This window comes from Ascaphus truei, chromosome 10 (genome assembly GCF_040206685.1).
Source record: "Ascaphus truei isolate aAscTru1 chromosome 10, aAscTru1.hap1, whole genome shotgun sequence".
Lineage (NCBI taxonomy): Eukaryota > Metazoa > Chordata > Amphibia > Anura > Ascaphidae > Ascaphus > Ascaphus truei.
In genome coordinates, this window is record NC_134492.1 from 10,112,159 (window position 1) to 10,132,912 (window position 20,754).

The 20,754-nt window shown below is 47.9% G+C and overlaps 1 protein-coding gene across 1 annotated transcript in view; it reads left to right on the forward strand.

The window, feature by feature from the left end:
* The first annotated feature begins 12,080 nt into the window (after positions 1 to 12,080).
* Positions 12,081 to 20,754, forward strand: part of SLC44A5 (solute carrier family 44 member 5) — a 107,684-nt gene continuing 99,010 nt past the window's right edge. The window contains exon 1 of the mRNA XM_075615787.1: positions 12,081 to 12,273. Coding sequence (XP_075471902.1) covers positions 12,240 to 12,273 — 34 coding nt within the window. The 5' untranslated portion in view covers positions 12,081 to 12,239. The remainder of the gene's footprint in view (positions 12,274 to 20,754) is intronic.

Here is a 20,754-nt window from a genome sequence, read left to right on the forward strand (position 1 = left end):
CAACCATTTTCATACAAAGTCCCCTTATTTCAGTGGCTCAAATGTAATTGGACAAATTAACACAATCGTAAATAAAATGTTCATTTTTAATACTTTGTCGAGAATCCTTTGCAGGCAATGACTGCTTGAAGTCTGGAACGCATGGACATCACAAACGCTGGGTTTCCTCCTTTGTGATGCTTTGTTAGGCCTTTACTGCAGCTGTCTTCAGTTGTTGTTTGTTCGTGAGTCTTTCTATCTTAAGTTTTGTCTTCAGCAAGTGAAATGCATGCACGATCGGGTTGAGATCAGGTGATTGACTCGGCCATTGCAGAATATTCCACTTCTTTGCCTTAAAAAACTCCTGGGTTGCTTTCGCAGTATGTTTTGGGTCATTGTCCATCTGTAAAGTGAAGCACTGTCCAATCCGATTCGCTGAATTTGGCTGAATCTGAGCAGACAATATATCCCTATACACTTCAGAATTCATCCGGCTGCTTCTGTCTACTGTCACATCATCAATAAACACTAGTGACCAAGTGCCATTGGAAGCCGTGCATGCACATGCCATCGCACTGCCTCCACCGTGTTTTACAGATGATGTGGTATGCTTCGGATCATGAGCCATTCCAAGCCTTCTACATACTTTTTTCTTCCCATCATTCTGGTACAGTTTGATCTTAGTTTCATCTGTCCAAAGAATGTTGTTCCAGAACTGGGCTGGCTTTTTTAGATATTGTTTGGCAAAGTCAAATCTGGCCTTTCTATTCTTGAGGCTTATGAATGGTTTGCACCTTGTGGTGAACCCTCTATATTTGCTCTGGTGAAGTCTTCTCTTTATAGTAGACTTGGATAATGATATGCCTACCTCCTGAAGAGTGTTCTTCACTTGGCTGGATGTTGTGAAGGGGTTTTTCTTTACCATGGAAAGTATATTCCACCACGGTTGTCTTCCATGGACGTCCAGGCCTTTTTGTGTTGCAGAGCTCACCAGTGCGTTCTTTTATTCTCAAAATGTACCAAACTGTTGATTTGGCCACTCCTAATGTTCCTGCTATCTCTCTGTAGAGGGAGAGGGGGGTTGGCCCGGTATTAAAAGGGTTGCACCCCATATGGCCACCCCCTGACCTCACCAAGGAGGCAAGGGGTTAACTGGACTGCGGTCCAGGAATGTGGCTTACACCTTGTCATGTCAGGAAAATGTATGTTCCCCTGTTCCCATGTTTCATTATAATCCTGTATTTTAATGTTTTAAAGTGCATTTCTGTATCTCCAGTTCTGGAGGTCACAGAGAGTTGATATTTGGCCAATATGTGGAGGCACTGTAGGCATTAAAAACTGGCAAATTTCGACCCACTGAGCCCACCAGAATGGAACTTATTAATATGTGTAGATATTCAAGTGTATATGTATGGTATTTTGGATCTGCTCTGACAATGCAGACTCCATCTGCTATGCTAATAGGTCATGAAGGGCAGCCGGCTGATTGAGCCTAAGCACTGTGATCAAAAGTTAACTGTCTGATTGTTTACACTAAGTACTAATCAACCGACCAAGTACTAATCAGCAGACTCTGCCACTCTAATTGTTACCTGAGGGTGGAGAATCATCAAACTGGAGTGGTTTGTAAGTGTTATGTCTACACCTACAAACAATGCAGATACTTCATTTGGTAGACTGGTCGTTGCCCCTGATTTAATTATGGGACTACCCATAGAGTCCCAGTACACATGGGCTAATTATCTGGGGGGCATGGGTTCATCTGTGTCACCACGTTAGGGATTGGATACAGATAATTGTTCACCAATAGTCTGTATTCAATGGTAAGAATAGGGTTACACAGGTATATAAACTGTGTCAACCCTATAGTTTTTGGAGTTGTGCTTCTGATTCCCCCTGGAATGTCACCGGATTGCTGGAGAATTGCTAGCTGATACTTCTCCATCCCCCAACCCTAAGTAAGTGTTACCTTCTTGTCTGTTAATTGTACTATATTGCTGTGTTCACCTTTTTAAAGAGTAAATATATTTTATTATATCTAAGCCTCGTTCAGTTCAACCCAGATATTTGGTGTTCATTATATCTTGTCATAAGTTACCGTGACACTCTCTGATGAATTTTCTTTTTTTTGCAGACTAAGGATGCCCTGTTTCACTTGCATTGAGAGCTCCTTTGACCGCATGTTGTGTGTTCACAGCAACAGCTTCCAAATGTGAATGCCACACCTGGAACCAACTCCAGACCTTTTACCTGCTTAATTGATGATGAAATAACACAGGAATAGCCCACACCTGTCCATGAAACAGCTTTTGAGTGAATTGTCCAATACTTTTGGTCCCTTGAAAAAGAGGGGGCTACATATTAAAGAGATGTAATTCCTAAACCCTTTCTCCAATTTGGATGTGAATACACCCAAATTAAAGCTGATAGACTGCACTTTAAGCCCATATTCATTATTTAACTGTAACTTGAATTTATTTTTGTACACAGCCGAAATAACAAAACTTGTATCAACTTGTGTCCAATTATTTCCGGACCTAACTGTATATATTTACATGACCTTAACTTACAAGTGAATTCCAGTGGGAAGAACAGCACTTACCAGCCTACGCAACTAGTATGAAATTAGCAGGAGCAGAGTCCCAGGATCCTTCGGGGGCCGCATTTGTCCACGGGCAGTCAGTAGAAGAGCCCCGAACTATGGGGTCTATGAAGGCAAAACCCAACTTTCACCAGATGTAGCAAAGGAAAACCACACTTCTCTTAATTGGATTCCTTTTCTTTGGTAAATATGGTGCTGTTTTCAGCACTGCCTTTCCCCCAGTTTTTGCCGCCTGTGTATCAATGCGAATAATGGGGATTACGGGGTCAAAAAATTGCACCAGATATGTAGCCCTCCTTGCCCGGCTCCCTAGGAAGGTTACATCGGTGTAGTGGTGTAGAGGGCTTCTACGTTGATTGACCTTGTCTCAGGGGCTGTCAGTGGTCGGCTGGGCGATGGAAAATATGGGCGCCAGCAGTTTATCTAGTGCAACCTCAATCTTTATTAATGTTCCCAGGCTTGGGGACACTGCAGTCACAGTACATGTAGATTGACATGGCTGCACGTCTTTTCATCCATACAGATATCAATACTTATATAGATATTCCCTGAGTGCCCACTCTTAACATACATGGAAGGTGTATCTTCTGTTTACTAAAGTGAAACTCAGAGAGTGGGCACTCTCCCGCCCGTATACTCACTCCTCTCCCGCTCATATGCTCACTCCTCTCCCGTCCGTATGCTCACTCCTCTCCCGCCCGTATGCTCAATCCTCTCCCGCCCGTATGCTCAATCCTATCCTGCCCGTATGCTCACTCCTCTCCCGCCCGTATACTCACTCCTATCCTGCCTGTATGCTCCCTCCTCTCCCGCCCGTATGCTCAATCCTCTCCCGCCCGTGTGCTCGCTCCTCTCTCCCGCCCGTGTGCTCGCTCCTCTCCCGCCCGTGTGCTCGCTCCTCTCCCGCCCGTGTGCTCGCTCCTCTCCCGCCTGTGTGCTAGCTCCTCTCCCGCCCGTATGCTCGCTCCTCTCCCGCCCGTGTGCTCGCTCCTCTTCCGCCCGTGTGCTCGCTCCTCTCCCGCCCGTGTGCTCGCTCCTCTCCCGCCTGTGTGCTCGCTCCTCTCCCGCCCGTGTGCCCGCTCCTCTCCCGCCCGTGTGCTCGCCCCTCTCCCGCCCGTGTGCTCGCTCCTCTCCAGCCCGTGTGCTTGCTCCTCTCCCGCCTGTGTGCTCACTCCTCTCCCGCCCGTGTGCTCACTCCTCTCCCGCCCGTGTGCTCACTCCTCCCGCCTGCCCGCTCACTCCTCTCCCGCCCGCTCCCTCCTCTCCCGCCTGTCTGCTCACTCCTCCCGCCTGCCCGCTCACTCCTCTCCCGCCCGCTCCCTCCTCTCCCGCCCGTCTGCTCACTCCTCTCCCGCCCGCCCGCTCACTCCTCTCCCGCCCGCTCACTCCTCCCCGCCCGTGTGCTCACTCCTCTCCCGCCCGTGTGCTCACTCCTCTCCCGCCCGCTCACTCCTCTCCCGCCCATGTACACCTCTGTCACCCATGCATGCGTCCTTTTTCTTGGCACACCTCTCCTACTCTTTAATCCTCCCTTCCACTTATTTTAAAAAATGATACAGCGTTAAAAGTGCAGCTATTCTGCACTTAGATTGTAAGCTCTCTTGGGCAGGGATTTCTTTTCCTATTGTTTGATCTGTTGCATTTATTGTGCTATAATTCCCTGTAGTGTATTGTGTCTCTTTTAAAGCACTAAGAACAGCTGTGGGTGCTATGTAAATAAAGCCTTACATACATATTCCATTTCTAGGCATGTACATTCACATAACACCAGGAGTGCCATTTTTGTTGCCCAACTTGATTTGTTGACAATTTTTTTCCTGCAGCTTCAGCCTTCTGCATTAATTGTATGCAAACCTAGGATAGGGATGTATACATTCCGCAAGCCCATACAAGAACATCTGATTGGTCCCTTTGGGACAACCTTGTTTGACATTAAGTACTGTGAAGCTGGTGAAAGTTCTCAGAACAGATAAATAATGGGCTATCACTGAAAATACCTGCGGCCGGCTTTATCTATGTAGTAAGCTATTTGGGTGTGTCTGCGCCTGTCTGTGGCGAGGTGATGAATTTATGAAGCAAGCGGGAGGAGTTAGGGTGGAGTCACATTTGCATATTGACTGTGTATTAAGGAATGTCTATGTAACCCCCCTGTGTATGGCAAGCAACACAGGGACTCTGCCCTTAGCAGGTTCCAATCCAATGGACATGTGACTATGATGAGCTCAGGCACTGTCACACTGCCCCTGGCAGGTTCCTCTCCAATGTGCTCTGGACATGTGACTGTGATGGACATGTGAACAGCCAATAATAACGGCTGTGGAGGAGGAGGGACGATGAGGGAGTGTAACGTCGTGCTCACCACAAACAAGGCGGTACCCTGGTACTGAGGTGGGAATGAGTATAACGCCACCCACAGCCACGGGGCACATCTGGAGTGCGAATGGTCAGGCAGCAGGGTCAGGATTGGAGAGAGTAGAATGGTCAGGTACTTGCCGAGGTCTGAGTTAGGAGCCGGTAGAATGGTCAGTGTCCGTTTAGCCGTGGTCAGGGGTTGGAGCCAGTAGGAGAATAGAGGTCCGTTAGCCGTGGTCGGGATTGGAGAGATGCGGAAGGTCAGAGGTAAGCCGGGTCGGTAAGCTAGAAGTACGGAGTCCAAAGTAAAGCCGGGTCTGTACACAGGAGGTCAATCTGAAACAAGGCAACCGAGGCAAGGCAGGACAAGGAACCAGGAAGTGGGAGAACAGCGCTAACTGGAACTATGCTCTGGCAAAGTGCAAGTGGCACCGCTGAGCATATATGAGGGAGCATGACCAATGAGAGAGGGGGGCAGAGCGGAGGCGCAACCTCCGCGGAGTCACTGATAGGGAGACAGACACAGGAGACAGGTGGGCATGATAACAAGTGTTGACACGCAGCTTGGGAGCGGTGCACACGCGTCACGTGTAGCGCGTCGCAAGTGGGGGGCGGAGCCAGACTCCAACATCAGAAAAGCTCCTGCGGGAGCGCGCACGTGCGCCGTAGGGACGGCGGGGTTGCGCGAGACATCAGGTAAGGAGGGAGTGCGCCACGGGAGCTGCGCTCCCCGATTCCTTTACAGGAAGAGAAGCTTTTAATAGCCATATTCGATCAGATCTGCGAGGCCCTGAGCACAGCCGGTTCGTGTGGGGTCTGCAAAGAGAGTGCACGTGTGACCTGGCCCGCAGACAGATTTCCCGGGGCCCAGGACTAGAGTTACGTCCGGGTCCCCCCCCGGCGGCATTGCGAGCCCACCCATTTCATGAGTCCCCTCTATTTCCCACCCTCTTCCCATCTATTTCTCTCCCCTCCGTCTCACTCTTACTCCCTCTTTTCCTCACTCACACTCACTCACTCTCACCCTCTCTCAATCCCCCCCACACAAAATACATATAACTCCACTCCCCCAATACATATTAAAAATCACCCAACACATTTTAAAAAGCCCCCCTCAATACATTTTTAAAAGTCCCCCACTCCCCAATACATTTTAAAAAGCCCCCCACTCCCCCAATACATATAAAAAGACCCCTCACCCTCCAATACATATTAAAAAGACCGCCACCCCCAATACATATAAACAAGACCCCCAATACATATTTATAAAAACAGACTTACCTTGTGGATGGTCTGCGTGGCGCCCGTCCGTCCGGCACTGCAAGTTGGGCCCGAACTCTGGCCAGGCTCGGCTGACAGTCCTCTCGCGGCCGGGCCTCGGCTCCCCCTCACTGCAGGCCTCTATCGCACGCTGAGCTGTCACGCACCGGGCTTCCCTCCATGCCACCGCAGCACCGGATGCTGGGCCAAGCCTACTTACGGCGCACTGACATCACAGAGGCCCGTCGGCGTGGGACAGTGATTGAGGCCTGCAGGCATCTGAGAGAGAGCCGGGGACAGGCAGCCGCGCCTGGCCAGAGACCGGGCCCAAGTTGCGCTGCCGCCACCGGGCCGGGGGCACCGGTACCTTCTGTCGCCCCCTCTCGGCGGCACTGCCAGTAAGTAACAAGAGACACAGGCCCCAGCGATACTTGTAAGTCTGAGAGCTAAAAGTAGACGGGTTACATACAGCTTGCGTTTTCTTTTTCTTGCGTTTTCTGCGTTGGTTTTCAGTCAACTTAAAGGGGGCGTATGTCCTTTTTTTAGCGCAGAATACTAGCACCAAATTCTACAACAGTAAAAATATACCTAATAAATATAAAGATAATTTTTTTTACGTGCGTCAGCGCTGACCACTTTCTTAATACATAGACACCGCCAATAGAGTTGCAGTGGGTAAAAATGGATACAATCCTTCACCTTACAGGGTAAACTAAACACAAAAACACGTCTTACATATGTTCTCTAAGACCGTTTCAGTCTAAAAAAAAACATCTCACAGTATTTAAATAACAAAGTTACAAAAAAAATCAGATTATTCCAAAATGCAACCTAATAAATACGTTTTGAACCAAACATCAAAAATACTTAAAAACCATATCAATTCATATATTTAATAAACAAATGTAGTTAATGCAAGTATTCAGTGCCCTGTCTCAAATACAGTAAGTACAGGATAAGTCCCTTCTAATCCACACAGTTTTGAGGTTGGAAAGTCCGCACTAACATTGAAAAAACTGCAGAGCTGGTAAAAAAAAAAAAAATGAAGTTAATGAAAATGTCAAAAATAGTAGTTAAACCTGGCACACAAACACAAAGAAAAACAGAGGAATAGTCAAAAAATACAGCCTATAAATGAGGTGCCTTCAGGGACAGTCAGGAGTCTCTCCTAACCTGACCTAAATATTATATAGAAAATGCAGTATTCAGCCGGGCACGTTTTCCTTGATAAGTCTTTGGAACGATACGTTGGTTTTTTTTTAAATGGTGATTTACTCCTTTTGGTAATAATAAAATAGTTTTGTGAGTGTCCGGCTGCCTACTGCATTGTTAATGACAATGTGTCTCGTTTTCATGTCGCCTTCAAAGTGCAGAGAATAGATGCTTCTATTGTGGTGTTTTAAACCCTGCGTGTGCTACTATACTGTACATGTAAAGGGTGATCTGGCCATGTGTGTACATGTGAATCAGCTATGCATAGAGCAGGGGTGGGCATCTCCAGTCCTCAAGGGCCAAGAACAGGTCAGGTTTTCAGGATATCCCTGCTTCAGCATAGGTGGTGCAGCCGAAGACTGGGCCACTGATTGAGCAACCTGTGCTGATGCAGGAACATCCTTTAAAGCTGGCCCTGGAGTACTGGATATGCCCACCCCTGGCATAGAAGAATTAGTTAACAAAACACACAAAACCCCAGCAAGCTCTTTTTGGGAACCCCTAAGCCCCCACAAAATATATGTATGTATATGTGTCAAAAAGGAGAGCTATTGAGCATGACATATGTATACAACAAGCAACAGAGAAGCCCAATGCTACATCCAATATGACAAAAATACACAGTAAAATACTTATATATTCTCTTGAAAAGGGTCATTTAGTTTAACCCTTTGGCCAAAGCATTGTAAGCTTGCGAGCCACGTCAAGGCAGACACCCGTTCGCAAGACCTAACACTACCAGATAAAATACTAATATACCTCCATTAGGATTAAAATTCTCATTTACCTCTATTAGGAGGGAGAAAGACCACATTGGGTCTATATCCAGCAGAATGAAAGGACCTCCTAACTTGGGAAGTGGGGAGGGGCGGGCTTAAAACCGGGGAAGGAGGAGCCCCCAACCTCCAACAGCAGAGACAGCTGGGAATAAGTTAACAAAAACACACAAAACAAAAAAGCTAGTAGGTCCTTTCATTCTACTGGATATAGATCTAATGTGGTCTTTCTTCCTCCTAATAGAGGTAAATGAGAATTTTAATCATAATAGAGGTATATTTTTATTTTATCTGGTAGTGTTAGGACCTGCTAATGGTCATGCCTTGACGAGGCTCGCAAGTTTTTAACGCTTTGGCCAAAGGGTTAAACTAAATGACCCTTTTTCAAGAGAATATATAAGTATTTTACTGGTGTATTTTTGTCATATTGGATGTAGCATTGGGGTTCTCTGTCGTTTGTTGAATAGAAGAATTAGATTGTAAGCTCCTCGGAGCAGGGACTCATCTTCCAAAATATTAATTTTATGTCTGAAGCGCTTATTCCCATGTTATTTCTATTATTTGTTATTTATATGATTGTCACGTGTATTACTGCTGTGAACGCTCTGTACGTTAATGGCGCTATATAAATAAAGACATACATACATACATACAATGGGTAACGTACAGGTGTATTACTGAATACTGAGCTCTTGTGACTGATTTAAAACTATTCTACAATGAAGAAAGAAGTGCAAAGGGCATGTCTGTAAATAATAACTGGTCCTCTGTGTGCCCCATGTAATATCACACGTCCACCACTGGCATGAGTTGTTGTTTGATACATAATAGGATGTGTCAGTTTTTCATTCAGCTTTTAGCACCAATGATTGCATGTTGGTCTGATCTGTTATTACATCTGTGGCAGGCGGCAGACACCCGATTACCACGTTTCTGGAATGTGAGGCGGTGCAACATTTTCTAGCCATGTCTCTGAAAATGTCCCTGTGGGGGACAGCCTCTTCCCTGCCGTCACCCAGCCTCTTCCCTGCCCTCACCCAGCCTCTTCCCTGCCCCACCCAGCCTCTTCCATGCCCTCACCCAGCCTCTTCCCTGCCCTCACCCAGCCTCTTCCCTGCCCTCACCCAGCCTCTTCCCTGCCCTCACCCAGCCTCCTCCCTGCCCTCACCCAGCCTCTTCCCTGCCCTCACCCAGCCTCTTCCCTGCCCTCACCCAGCCTCTTCCCTGCCCTCACCCAGCCTCTTCCCTGCCCTCACCCAGCCTCTTCCCTGCCCTCACCCAGCCTCTTCCCTGCCCTCACACAGCCTCTTCCCTGCCCTCACCCAGCCTCTTCCTTGCCGTCACCCAGCCTCTTCCCTGCCCTCACCCAGCCTCTTCCCTGCCCTCACCCAGCCTCTTCCCTGCCCTCACCCAGCCTCCTCCCTGCCCTCACCCAGCCTCTTCCCTGCCCTCACCCAGCCTCTTCCCTGCCCTCACCCAGCCTCTTCCCTGACCTCACCCAGCCTCTTCCCTGCCCTCACCCAGCCTCCTCCCTGCCCTCACCCAGCCTCTTCCCTGCCCTCACCCAGCCTCTTCCCTGCCCTCACCCAGCCTCTTCCCTGCCCTCACCCAGCCTCCTCCCTGCCCTCACCCAGCCTCTTCCCTGCCCTCACCCAGCCTCTTCCCTGCCCTCACACAGCCTCCTCCCTGCCCTCACCCAGCCTCTTCCCTGCCCTCACCCAGCCTCTTCCATGCCCTCACCCAGCCTCTTCCCTGCCCTCACCCAGCCTCTTCCCTGCCCTCACACAGCCTCCTCCCTGCCCTCACCCAGCCTCTTCCCTGCCCTCACCCAGCCTCTTCCATGCCCTCACCCAGCCTCTTCCCTGCCCTCACCCAGCCTCTTCCATGCCCTCACCCAGCCTCTTCCCTGCCCTCACCCAGCCTCTTCCCTGCCCTCACCCAGCCTCTTCCATGCCCTCACCCAGCCTCCTCCCTGCCCTCACCCAGCCTCTTCCCTGCCCTCACACAGCCTCTTCCCTGCCCTCACCCAGCCTCTTCCCTGCCCTCACCCAGCCTCTTCCCTGCCCTCACCCAGCCTCCTCCCTGCCCTCACCCAGCCTCTTCCCTGCCCTCACCCAGCCTCCTCCATGCCCTCACCCAGCCTCTTCTCTGCCCTCACCCAGCCTCCTCCCTGCCCTCACCCAGCCTCTTCCATGCCCTCACCCAGCCTCCTCCCTGCCCTCACCCAGCCTCTTCCCCGCCCTCACACAGCCTCTTCCCTGCCCTCACCCAGCCTCTTCCCTGCCCTCACCCAGCCTCTTCCCTGCCCTCACCCAGCCTCCTCCCTGCCCTCACCCAGCCTCTTCCATGCCCTCACCCAGCCTCCTCCCTGCCCTCACCCAGCCTCTTCCCTGCCCTCACACAGCCTCTTCCCTGCCCTCACCCAGCCTCTTCCCTGCCCTCACCCAGCCTCTTCCCTGCCCTCACCCAGCCTCCTCCCTGCCCTCACCCAGCCTCTTCCCTGCCCTCACCCAGCCTCTTCCATGCCCTCACCCAGCCTCTTCTCTGCCCTCACCCAGCCTCCTCCCTGCCCTCACCCAGCCTCTTCCATGCCCTCACCCAGCCTCTTCCCTGCCCTCACCCAGCCTCTTCCCTGCCCTCACACAGCCTCTTCCTTGCCGTCACCCAGCCTCTTCCCTGCCCTCACACAGCCTCTTCCCTGCCCTCACACAGCCTCTTCCCTGCCGTCACCCAGCCTCTTCCCTGCCCTCACCCAGCCTCCTCCCTGCCCTCACCCAGCCTCTTCCCTGCCCTCACCCAGCCTCTTCCCTGCCGTCACCCAGCCTCTTCCCTGCCCTCACCCAGCCTCTTCCCTGCCCTCACACAGCCTCTTCCCTGCCGTCACACAGCCTCTTCCCTGCCCTCACCCAGCCTCTTCCCTGCCCTCACCCAGCCTCTTCCCTGCCGTCACCCAGCCTCTTCCCTGCCCTCACCCAGCCTCTTCCCTGCCCTCACACAGCCTCTTCCCTGCCCTCACCCAGCCTCTTCCCTGCCCTCACCCAGCCTCTTCCCTGCCCTCACCCAGCCTCTTCCCTGCCCCCACGCAGCCTCTTCCCTGCCCTCACGCAGCCTCTTCCCTGCCCTCACGCAGCCTCTTCCCTGCCCTCAACCAGCATCTTCCCTGCCCTCACCTAGCCTCGTCCCTGCCCTCACACAGCCTCTTCCTTTCCCTCACCCAGCCTCCTCCCTGCCCTCACCCAGCCTCTTCCCCGCCCTCACCCAGCCTCCTCCCTGACCTCACCCAGCCTCTTCCCTGCCCTCACCCAGCCTCTTCCCTGCCCTCACCCAGCCTCTTCCCTGCCCTCACCCAGCCTCTTCCCTGCCCTCACACAGCCTCTTCCTTTCCCTCACCCAGCCTCCTCCCTGCCCTCACCCAGCCTCTTCCCCGCCCTCACCCAGCCTCCTCCCTGACCTCACCCAGCCTCTTCCCTGCCCTCACCCAGCCTCTTCCCTGCCCTCACCCAGCCTCTTCCCTGCCCTCACCCAGCCTCTTCCCTGCCGTCACCCAGCCTCTTCCCTGCCCTCACCCAGCCTCTTCCCTGCCCTCACCCAGCCTCTTCCCTGCCCCCACCCAGCCTCTTCCCTGCCCTCACCCAGCCTCCTCCCTGCCCTCACCCAGCCTCCTCCCTGCCCTCACCCAGCCTCCTCCCTGCCCCCTGAGTGGCAGCAGCACTGCCTCTGCCTGTGTTCCAGCCCCACGCATTATTATTAGTGCAGATCAGCAGCAATCACGGGAGGCAGCACAAGGATTAGCGTCTCACCGCCCACCAATCACCGTGAGAGCCGGCCCCTTCCCAGCTCCCACCCAGCCCTGCAGCCCCCTCCCCTGCTCACCCAGCCCTGCATCCCCATCCTGTGCTCAGCACACACACACAGCCCCATCCTGTGCTCAGCACACACACACACACACACAGGCCGGCGGTCCCTGCTCAGCCAGCAGCTGCACATGCCATCACAGCAGCAACAAAGCGCCCCCTGACTGCTCACACGGGGAGACCTGCTCCTCTGCCCGGGGGAAGATGGGCCGGAGGGGGGCCCCCGCCTCTCCCTTCGGTAAGTCCCCTCCCGTGGGTGCTAGCTGGGGTTTGGTACATTATTATAGGGCAGGGTGTAGGATGCAGCACCACAGCTTCCCCCTCACTCTGGCCTGGAACATTGTATCACTGAATGAGAGGCTTGTATCCATATGTATCACTTAGTGCATCCCACACCGCTCCTCCTTTATACCGCTGCTCACAACAACACATTCTCATTTCTATGGCTGCCCGGATCCCCACAGTGATTTGAAAGTTACAAGCACATTGTAATGGCAGCAGCTCGGTGTGGCTTCAGTGGCCACCGATGTGGACTCTCCTTATTGCAGGGCAGACAGCTCCTGGTATAACACCGCTGGCCTCCTTGTATATGCTTATACATTGTAATCTGGCCATGGCAGAGGAGACGGGGAGATGTGATGGGGAGGAGAGGGATGTGTGATGGGGAGGAGAGAGCTGCAAGCAGCAGGTGCAGTGAGGGAACTTCAGGTCAGGGCTGGTAGTGACTTAAAGGATATCATGGCAGGTCAAGAATCTCCAGCAGGTACAGATCCTGAAATAATAATACAACATTCATACATTAACATTGTACCTTTCCATGTAACATCACTTTGCAAAGATGCTGCTCACGTAAACAGTAGAGAAACACAGACAGAACATATCTGAGAGCCCAATCTACAAGGGACAACAAAGATCTTGCTAGCAATGTAACTGAATTATGTGCTGGGCAAGGCTGGGCACATGAAGATAATACCTTGCCCAAAAAGCAGAGAGTGGAGGTGGTTGAGGTGGACATTGAACATCCAACCTGGTGTGTTTGGGACCAAAACCATAACTCTCTGCCAACCCTTTTTTTCACAATAGGTACCCATACCACAATATCAAATTCATATCTAGATAGATGTCAACCTGTATGCAAGGTGCACAATTAATTAGTGACTGCCTGCCTAGGACAGAGAGCTTATTATTGAAGGGGTTCCTTAAATATACAGTTAACTGCCCACTAGAACAGCTGGCAGCAAGCAGGTATGTGACTGACATTCTGCCTACATAGTTGGTGAATCATCTTAATGAACTGATTGTCAATGCTTTGTTTATCTACTGTATGTAAAACCGACCTATCCTCCTACACTCACCGTCCTCACATCACCTGCACCTAGATACACAGTTATACAGTATCCTTTCCTGTCACATAGGCAAGAAACATCATTGTCTGTATTGTGAGATTTACCATAATCTGTATAACAACATTAGCAGACTGGGTAGGGTACTAGTAGTCCTAGTTATAGAGACTATATATAGAGACAGAGAGTATTACATTAGCATAAAACTCAATGCAGCTTTCTACAGCGGTAACTAAACGTTTAAACACATGTTTTATTCAAACATTTTCAGCATATCCAGGTTCAAAAGGTTGCAGTTTGGATTTGTTTGTATCTGGGAGATTTTATTTATGTTAGTTGTAAATATTTGTTATATTTAACAAACTATAGGTCAGATTTATAATGCTGTGTTCCTGAAGGTGTCATACATGATGGCTTGGCCAGTCCATATGGTGTCATATGGCAGATATCATACCACTGTATCTACTAAAGTTTCCTAATGCAACTAAAGGGCGTCATGAAAATTCCTGCAAACCGTCATGAGATGTTCTGTGACTTTAATATGTCCATAGCGGGTCCTACCCATGACATCTTCTGGAAGACTCCTCTGGCATCTTACGTTGCTTACTGCCTATGTCTGTCTCTTTATCTCTCTATATAACATGAAACAGTTATAGTGCAGAAACCCAGGTAGCAAATATTGTAAACCTGCAGGCTTTGGCATGGTAAAGAGGAAGTCAGTTTGCCCCTTTTGACTAAGTCCTAATGAATGTGTCCATATAAAGACCATACCATGTTACATTTGATTTGAAGCAAAAGGTGACACAGTGTGCTCATTTGCATTTCATTTCCCAGAATCCCTGGCTGCGGTGGAAGCACTGTATGCTAGGAGATAATGGGGAATAGCAGCATTGCAGACCTGTCTGAGACGTGTGAATGTGCTCACAAGTGATACTTGTATTTGCTGTATGAAGTGTAAATCCGGACTGTGAGCAGAGGCTTCATATTCAGTCAGGGGTCCTCAAACGGGTTAATACCCCAAATGCTAAGAAGTATCTCCTATAGCAAGGGTGGCCAACTCCAGTCCTCAAGGGCCACCATCAGGCCAGGTATTATAAGATATCCCTGCTTCAGCACAGGTGGCTAAGTCATTGTGACTGAGCCACTGATTGAGCTACCTGTGCTGAAGCAGGAATATCCTTAAAACCTGACCTGTTGGTGGCCCTTGAGGACTAGAGTTGGCCACCCCTGTCCTACAGGTTCAGTTCCCCACCAAAATGCCCCCCCCCCCCTCGAAATTCTGTCCCATGTGTGCACTTTACAGCAGCAGACTAACCCTGGTTGTTCTTGATTTGATTTCGTGTATCTTTTTATGGCATGCTAATTCAGCTATTAGTCATATGCATGTGATTATTTTACTTTGGTAGTAGGTGGTGCGTTGATTTTAAAGGGTAATTTAAGGGTCCAAGTGAAAGCCGGTGTTCCAGAAGACATTGCGTAGCTCTGGTAGTATGGCTACCTCCACATTATAATATAGCATGTGTGACCATAACATGGCATGGGAGCCTTCACCACTGTACAGCTGCTGTATGAGGTTGTACAGGTCTTTAGTAAGTGAAGTGGCAGCAATAAGACATCTTATGGAGTCCTAAGGATAGTACTAGTACTGCTACATAGGAAATCCGCCTGTGTGTGTAATTTCCTTCTATTTGAAGCTCTGAAACACTGAAGATAAAGTAGATGTGAGGAACAGCTGCAGTAACACAATAGTTGTCATGTTTATGAGTGGGACCAGGTGGCTTTGCAAGACCTGGAGGCAGTGGTAAAACTGGGCTTCTTGCTTTGTAACTGAACAAGTACATCCAAAATAAATTCAGTACGAGAGTCAGTCCATATAGACGGGGTAATAACAGGAAGAACACACATGTTGTAACATTCATGTGGCAACTGTCGGTGTGAAATCTTCTTTGCAACACATACCAAATTTACGAAAACAATTCATATCACGCCAGTTTCACCGCATTAAACAAAAACAGTATAAAATTACATTTTTAAAGATTGCAATAGTCACATTTGCATCATTTGTTTTTCTCATTGATTTGCTGTGTACTTCTGTAAATGTTTTGGTAACAAATGTGTATATGGATCTGCTGTGTTAAAAAAAATGTCTAATTGAAAGCAGCTATCCAGGCTGCTGTTTTTACGCATGCACACACCTGAACACGCGCGCACACACCCGAACACGCGCGCACACACCCGAACACGTGCGCACACCCGAACACGTGCACACACACGCACACCCGAACACGTGCACACATACACTACATTAACCCAACAGTCCTGACATATTTGAAATTTCCTTAATAGAAACCTTGTCAGGGAGAAACAATATGGCCGCAAGGCCAGGCCCACTCAGTCGGCTAACTACTCTTACCCAGACATCTATTTAAGTTTTCAGAATCTACTGTATCCTCCACATATATCAAATCTACAACAACAAAAAATCCAGCTCAAATATGCACCACAGCAGGAAGCTTGATCCCGAATTTCTAGTTTTCCTGTTGCCTCATAGAAACTTCTCCCACTCATGGTTAGTGTAAAATAGCATTGAGAGGTAACTCAATGTAGTACTTCCGGGTTAAACATTTGATAAATAAATAGCAATGTTTTAAAGATTCTTTAGATTAGTTCAGCGAGTTGAGCATGGAAGTTGTTTATAGATGTTGTTTCATACGAGTTTGTTAAGATTAGAAAAGTTTTTCTGTAATGCCCAAGATCACAAATGTGTGTAGATGAAGCAATTGTACAAGTAATCCGAATTACACATAGATTTAATTATCTTCCCCAATAACACACTGGTGTGAGCCAGAAGAATGCGATAGTATGTTCCCGGTGCTGTAAAGGCTTTCCATTGGCTCTCTGGAGAGAGGCTGACTTGGCAGCCATATTGTTATCTAATAACGGGATAAAAGGAAACATCACACACAAAAATGTGGTTATTTGGGAAGCCAGTTGAGAATCGCAGATTTCCAATCCCACTCACATCTCTTTATGTTGGTCACATTCTGTACTTCGTTTGTTAAAATCTTTCATTGTGTTTCATTTTTGTTTAGAACAAAATTGTAAACAAAGCAGCGTTTGTTAATGGTTTAAGGGCTGCTTTATCATTCTGTCCCGGGACACTAACGTTCTTTCTCCAGTTCGGTGTGACCACATACCAAAAGCCATACATACAGTATTGTCCTTCTGTTGTATGTGTGGTGTTCTGTAGTGTTCAGGGTGTTATTTGTGCTATGAGGTCAGGCTATACTTAAAAATGTAACAAAACAGAACTTCAACGATTAAAAAAATTGTCCTAAAAAAAAAGTATAAGAAAACATTACATGGCCAAATGATTTATTGCTACGTGCATACTGTATATACAGTACTGGAACTCCTTCGCTTTCTGATGGGCTGGCACCGCATTGCTAAGTAGTAACGTGAAGGAGCTGGGGGCTGTACATGACAGTCCTGGTTATGAGCTTGCCAATGATGACCAAATAATGGTGGTTTGTGAGTGGGCTATCTGGTGGCAGTATTTGTTGCTGGGCGCTCGGTAGCAGAGTTGGAGGCAGTCTGTAGGACACAGTCAGCGCTTGCACGGAAGATGTGGAAGTTCCAGGTGAAAAGTAGAAGCACAGCAGATGAACATCGTTACGGGGCTTATGCTTTTAAGCACGTTTGGGCCGATCAGGCACTAACGCACACACGTTGATTTAAGTCAATGGAAGAGTCTGTGTGTTGGCGCCATATCAGCACTAACACACTTTAGAGCATAACCCCCTATACGGTTGTGCCAATTAGACTGGTCAAGCTTCCCCCCCCACACACACTCCCTCCTCACTTGACAAAAAGATGTTGTCCCCCCCCAATTCTACCCCCCTCCCACCCCCCTTATGCTCCGGAAGATAGTCTACACCAGTGGTGGCCAACTCCTGTCCTCAAGGGTCGCCAACATATCAGAGTTTAAGGATATCCCTGCTTCAGCACAGGTCATTGACTAAGTCACTGATTGAGCCACCTGTGCTGAAGCAGGGATACACTGAAAACCTGACCTGTTGGTGACCCTTGAGGACTGGAGTTGGCCATTCCTCGTCTACACCTCTACCATTAACAAATGTGTCCACCAGCAACGCCTTCTCCCTTCCTCTCCCCCCTCACTCAAGAACTTGGACCAGGGAATCAAGTTGACTTCCCAGGCCCGGCCGAGGCAGCCGGCAGACTTGATTGGGGCATTATTGCAAAGACACTCTCATTGACTGACTTGTGATGGTTCCGTGAAAGAATGAATAAAAACAGCGCTCCTAGTGAAAGAAAATAAGTGCAATAAATACAACCAAGTGTCAATAGAAATAGTGAATGGTGATATGATATAAAATATGATATATAAAGTGACAATAGTGACAAATTTTGAATATAAAATAAAAATAATGCAGCTCAAAAAAATCCCTTTTCGGGAACGGTCTTCGGTGGTCCCTCTGGGAGCAACGCTGATGGACGGTAGGGGGGCGTAAACACCTGCATAATATGTGAAAAAGAGAAATTAAATATATAGTGTAATAACGTCAGAACCCAGATGGTTAATGTGAACTGAAGGGGTCTTTAGATGTTACACTCACATTCTTCCCAATCAATAAAAGCCTTTCCAGAAACTCTGGCAGTGATGTAATGATTCTCTGTAGATGTATCTTCCTCCAAAGCGGGGATATCCCTCAGGGTATGCGGGGGTCATGTGTCGTGGAATGTGGAAAGAAATGAGATAATGGTGCACACCAATGTATATAAAGGAAGAACTTTATCAAATAGCTGGTGGAATAGCACTTACAATATAAATATAACATACAGGCATGTAAAAAATGAGTGAAGCGTGTTGGGCTCTCACCCCCTCCTTCGCTTGGGACTCTCTCCCGTCGCCTCACTTCCGGTCCGCGCTGCTCGTCTGAAGTAGATACAGGAGGGTTCCCTGGACAGCTGATCAGGTAGAGAGTGTGGCTGCAGGCTTCACGTGTCGACTCTATGCGTTTCGCGTCATCCACCTCGTCAGGAGTCTTGACACGTTTAGTCGATACGTGAAGCCTGCAGCCACACTCTCTACCTGGTCAGCTCCAGGGAACCCTCCTGTATCTACTTGAGACGAGCGCCGCAGACCGGAAGTGAGGCGACGGGAGAGAGTCCCAAGCGAAGGAGGGGGTGAGAGCCCAACACGCTTCACCCATTTTTTACATGCCTGTATGTTATATTTATATTGTAAGTGCTATTCCACCAGCTATTTGATAAAGTTCTTCCTTTATATACATTGGTGTGCACCATTATCTAATTTCTTTCCACATTCCACGACACATGACCCCCGCATACCCTGAGGGATATCCCCACTTTGGAGGAAGATACATCTACAGAGCATCATTACATCACTGCCAGAGTTTCTGGAAAGGCTTTTATTGATTGGGAAGAATGTGAGTGTAACATCTAAAGACCCCTTCAGTTCACATTAACCACCTGGGTTCTGACGTTATTACACTATATATTTAATTTCTCTTTTTCACATATTATCCACGTGTTTGCGCTCCCCTACCTTCCGTCAAGGTCGTGATGGTTCCCACTGGACAGCAGTATTGCAGTTTAATGAGTAACCCCCCGTGGGGGCAGCTATGACAATGACGGTTCTGCCATGCTCCTAGTGATCCATGGGAACTCGAGGCCAAAATAGAAGCAGAAAGTCAGGGAACATTAGAGAGAAAGAGACGAGGAAAGCCAGCCTCGAGGAGAGAAGACCGGAGTTATAAAACGGGAAAGACAGTCATGCATTGTAGAGAGAGAAGGGGAAAGAAAAGCAACTTATTAGAGGGAGAGAATGTGAAAATGGGATACAAAGATAGGAGAGTAATACAAGGTCAAATCAGATCAATAATATGAAACTTTTTTTTTCTTATTTATTTAACCCCTTCAGTGTAACACTAGAACTGGCAGGGGGGCTGTTGATGTTTTGTTGTGTTATTTTGTTGGCTAGCTCCTCCTGGAACAGTAAACATTAGGGGTATTATTTATAGGATTTCGCACCAAACTTCGGAAAATGTAATATAAAAAGTAAAGGGCATCACTGATTTAGCAACATATTTATATATTATTATTATTATTATTATTATTATATTACCAAGGTTGTTGATCCTGCAGTAATGTCCTAATTTGTATAAGTGAGATCTGGGTTTTGCTGTTGTAATGTAATGACATTTGGTACTGAACTTTAATGGCACGACAGCTGTGTATGAAGACACAAAGAGTCTTTGTTTAACATGACTTAATCTGTAACCCATGGACAATAACAAAAGTGCAATTCTGTAACATAACAACCCTATTAAAATAACAAGAGGCGAGGGGTCTTTTCACTGCATAGTTGTTCTTTCTAAAGCTGCAGCCCTATCTCCAAAATAAATATTTAAAAAAAGTTTTCCTGAACTGGGTGGTAATCTGGAACAGGACTGTGCCAAATACCCCCAAATAAATGGCGCCAAGGAATAAGGGAAGCATTGTCCATCACAACAGCAGCCCCCTTATTTAGTACATAGTAGAGAGCTACCTCCCACTTATAATAAGGCAGTGATAATCATGCTCTGTGAGATCTACTGGCTTAGGCACGTTTCATTTTATATATATATATATATATATATATATATATATATATATATATATATATATATATATATATATATATATATATAAAATATATATATATATATATATATATATATATATTTATCCTACCCACATGTGGGATCACTGCATAAAGGGGGAAATATTAGAAAATAAAGTCATTAAAGGGCCTTTGACCTTTGAGGCTCTGACCCTTTGTAGTGATGGAGAAGGATTTGTGCATTGATTTTGCTCTGTGCCACAAGCTACCACATGTCATGTGTTATTAAAGGGAATACATTTAGGACTAACTACATGTGTTTGGGTCTCCCTTCTTACTAAGCTATAAATCACTAGATATACTACTAAATGTATGAAAGCAAGAGAAAAGCAATATTAAAAACCATTTGTCAAAATGAAAAAGGAGGAAAAATTACAGACCACAAGCATTATTATTATTATTATCGTTTATTTGTAAAGCGCCACCACATTGCGCCGCCACATTCCGCAGCGCAGTACAATGCGGGTACAGAGTTATGTGTCTGACATAAACAGAACGACATACTAAATAAGGACAGACAATCGCAAACAAACACAGAAGGTAATGAGGACCCTGGTCTTGGGAGCTTACAATTCTAATACATGGCTACCTTAACTCTGCCCTATCATCACGTCACACGTCCTCACTGAATGGGCAAGGCAGCATGTTTGCAGAGTAGCTTTATACTATA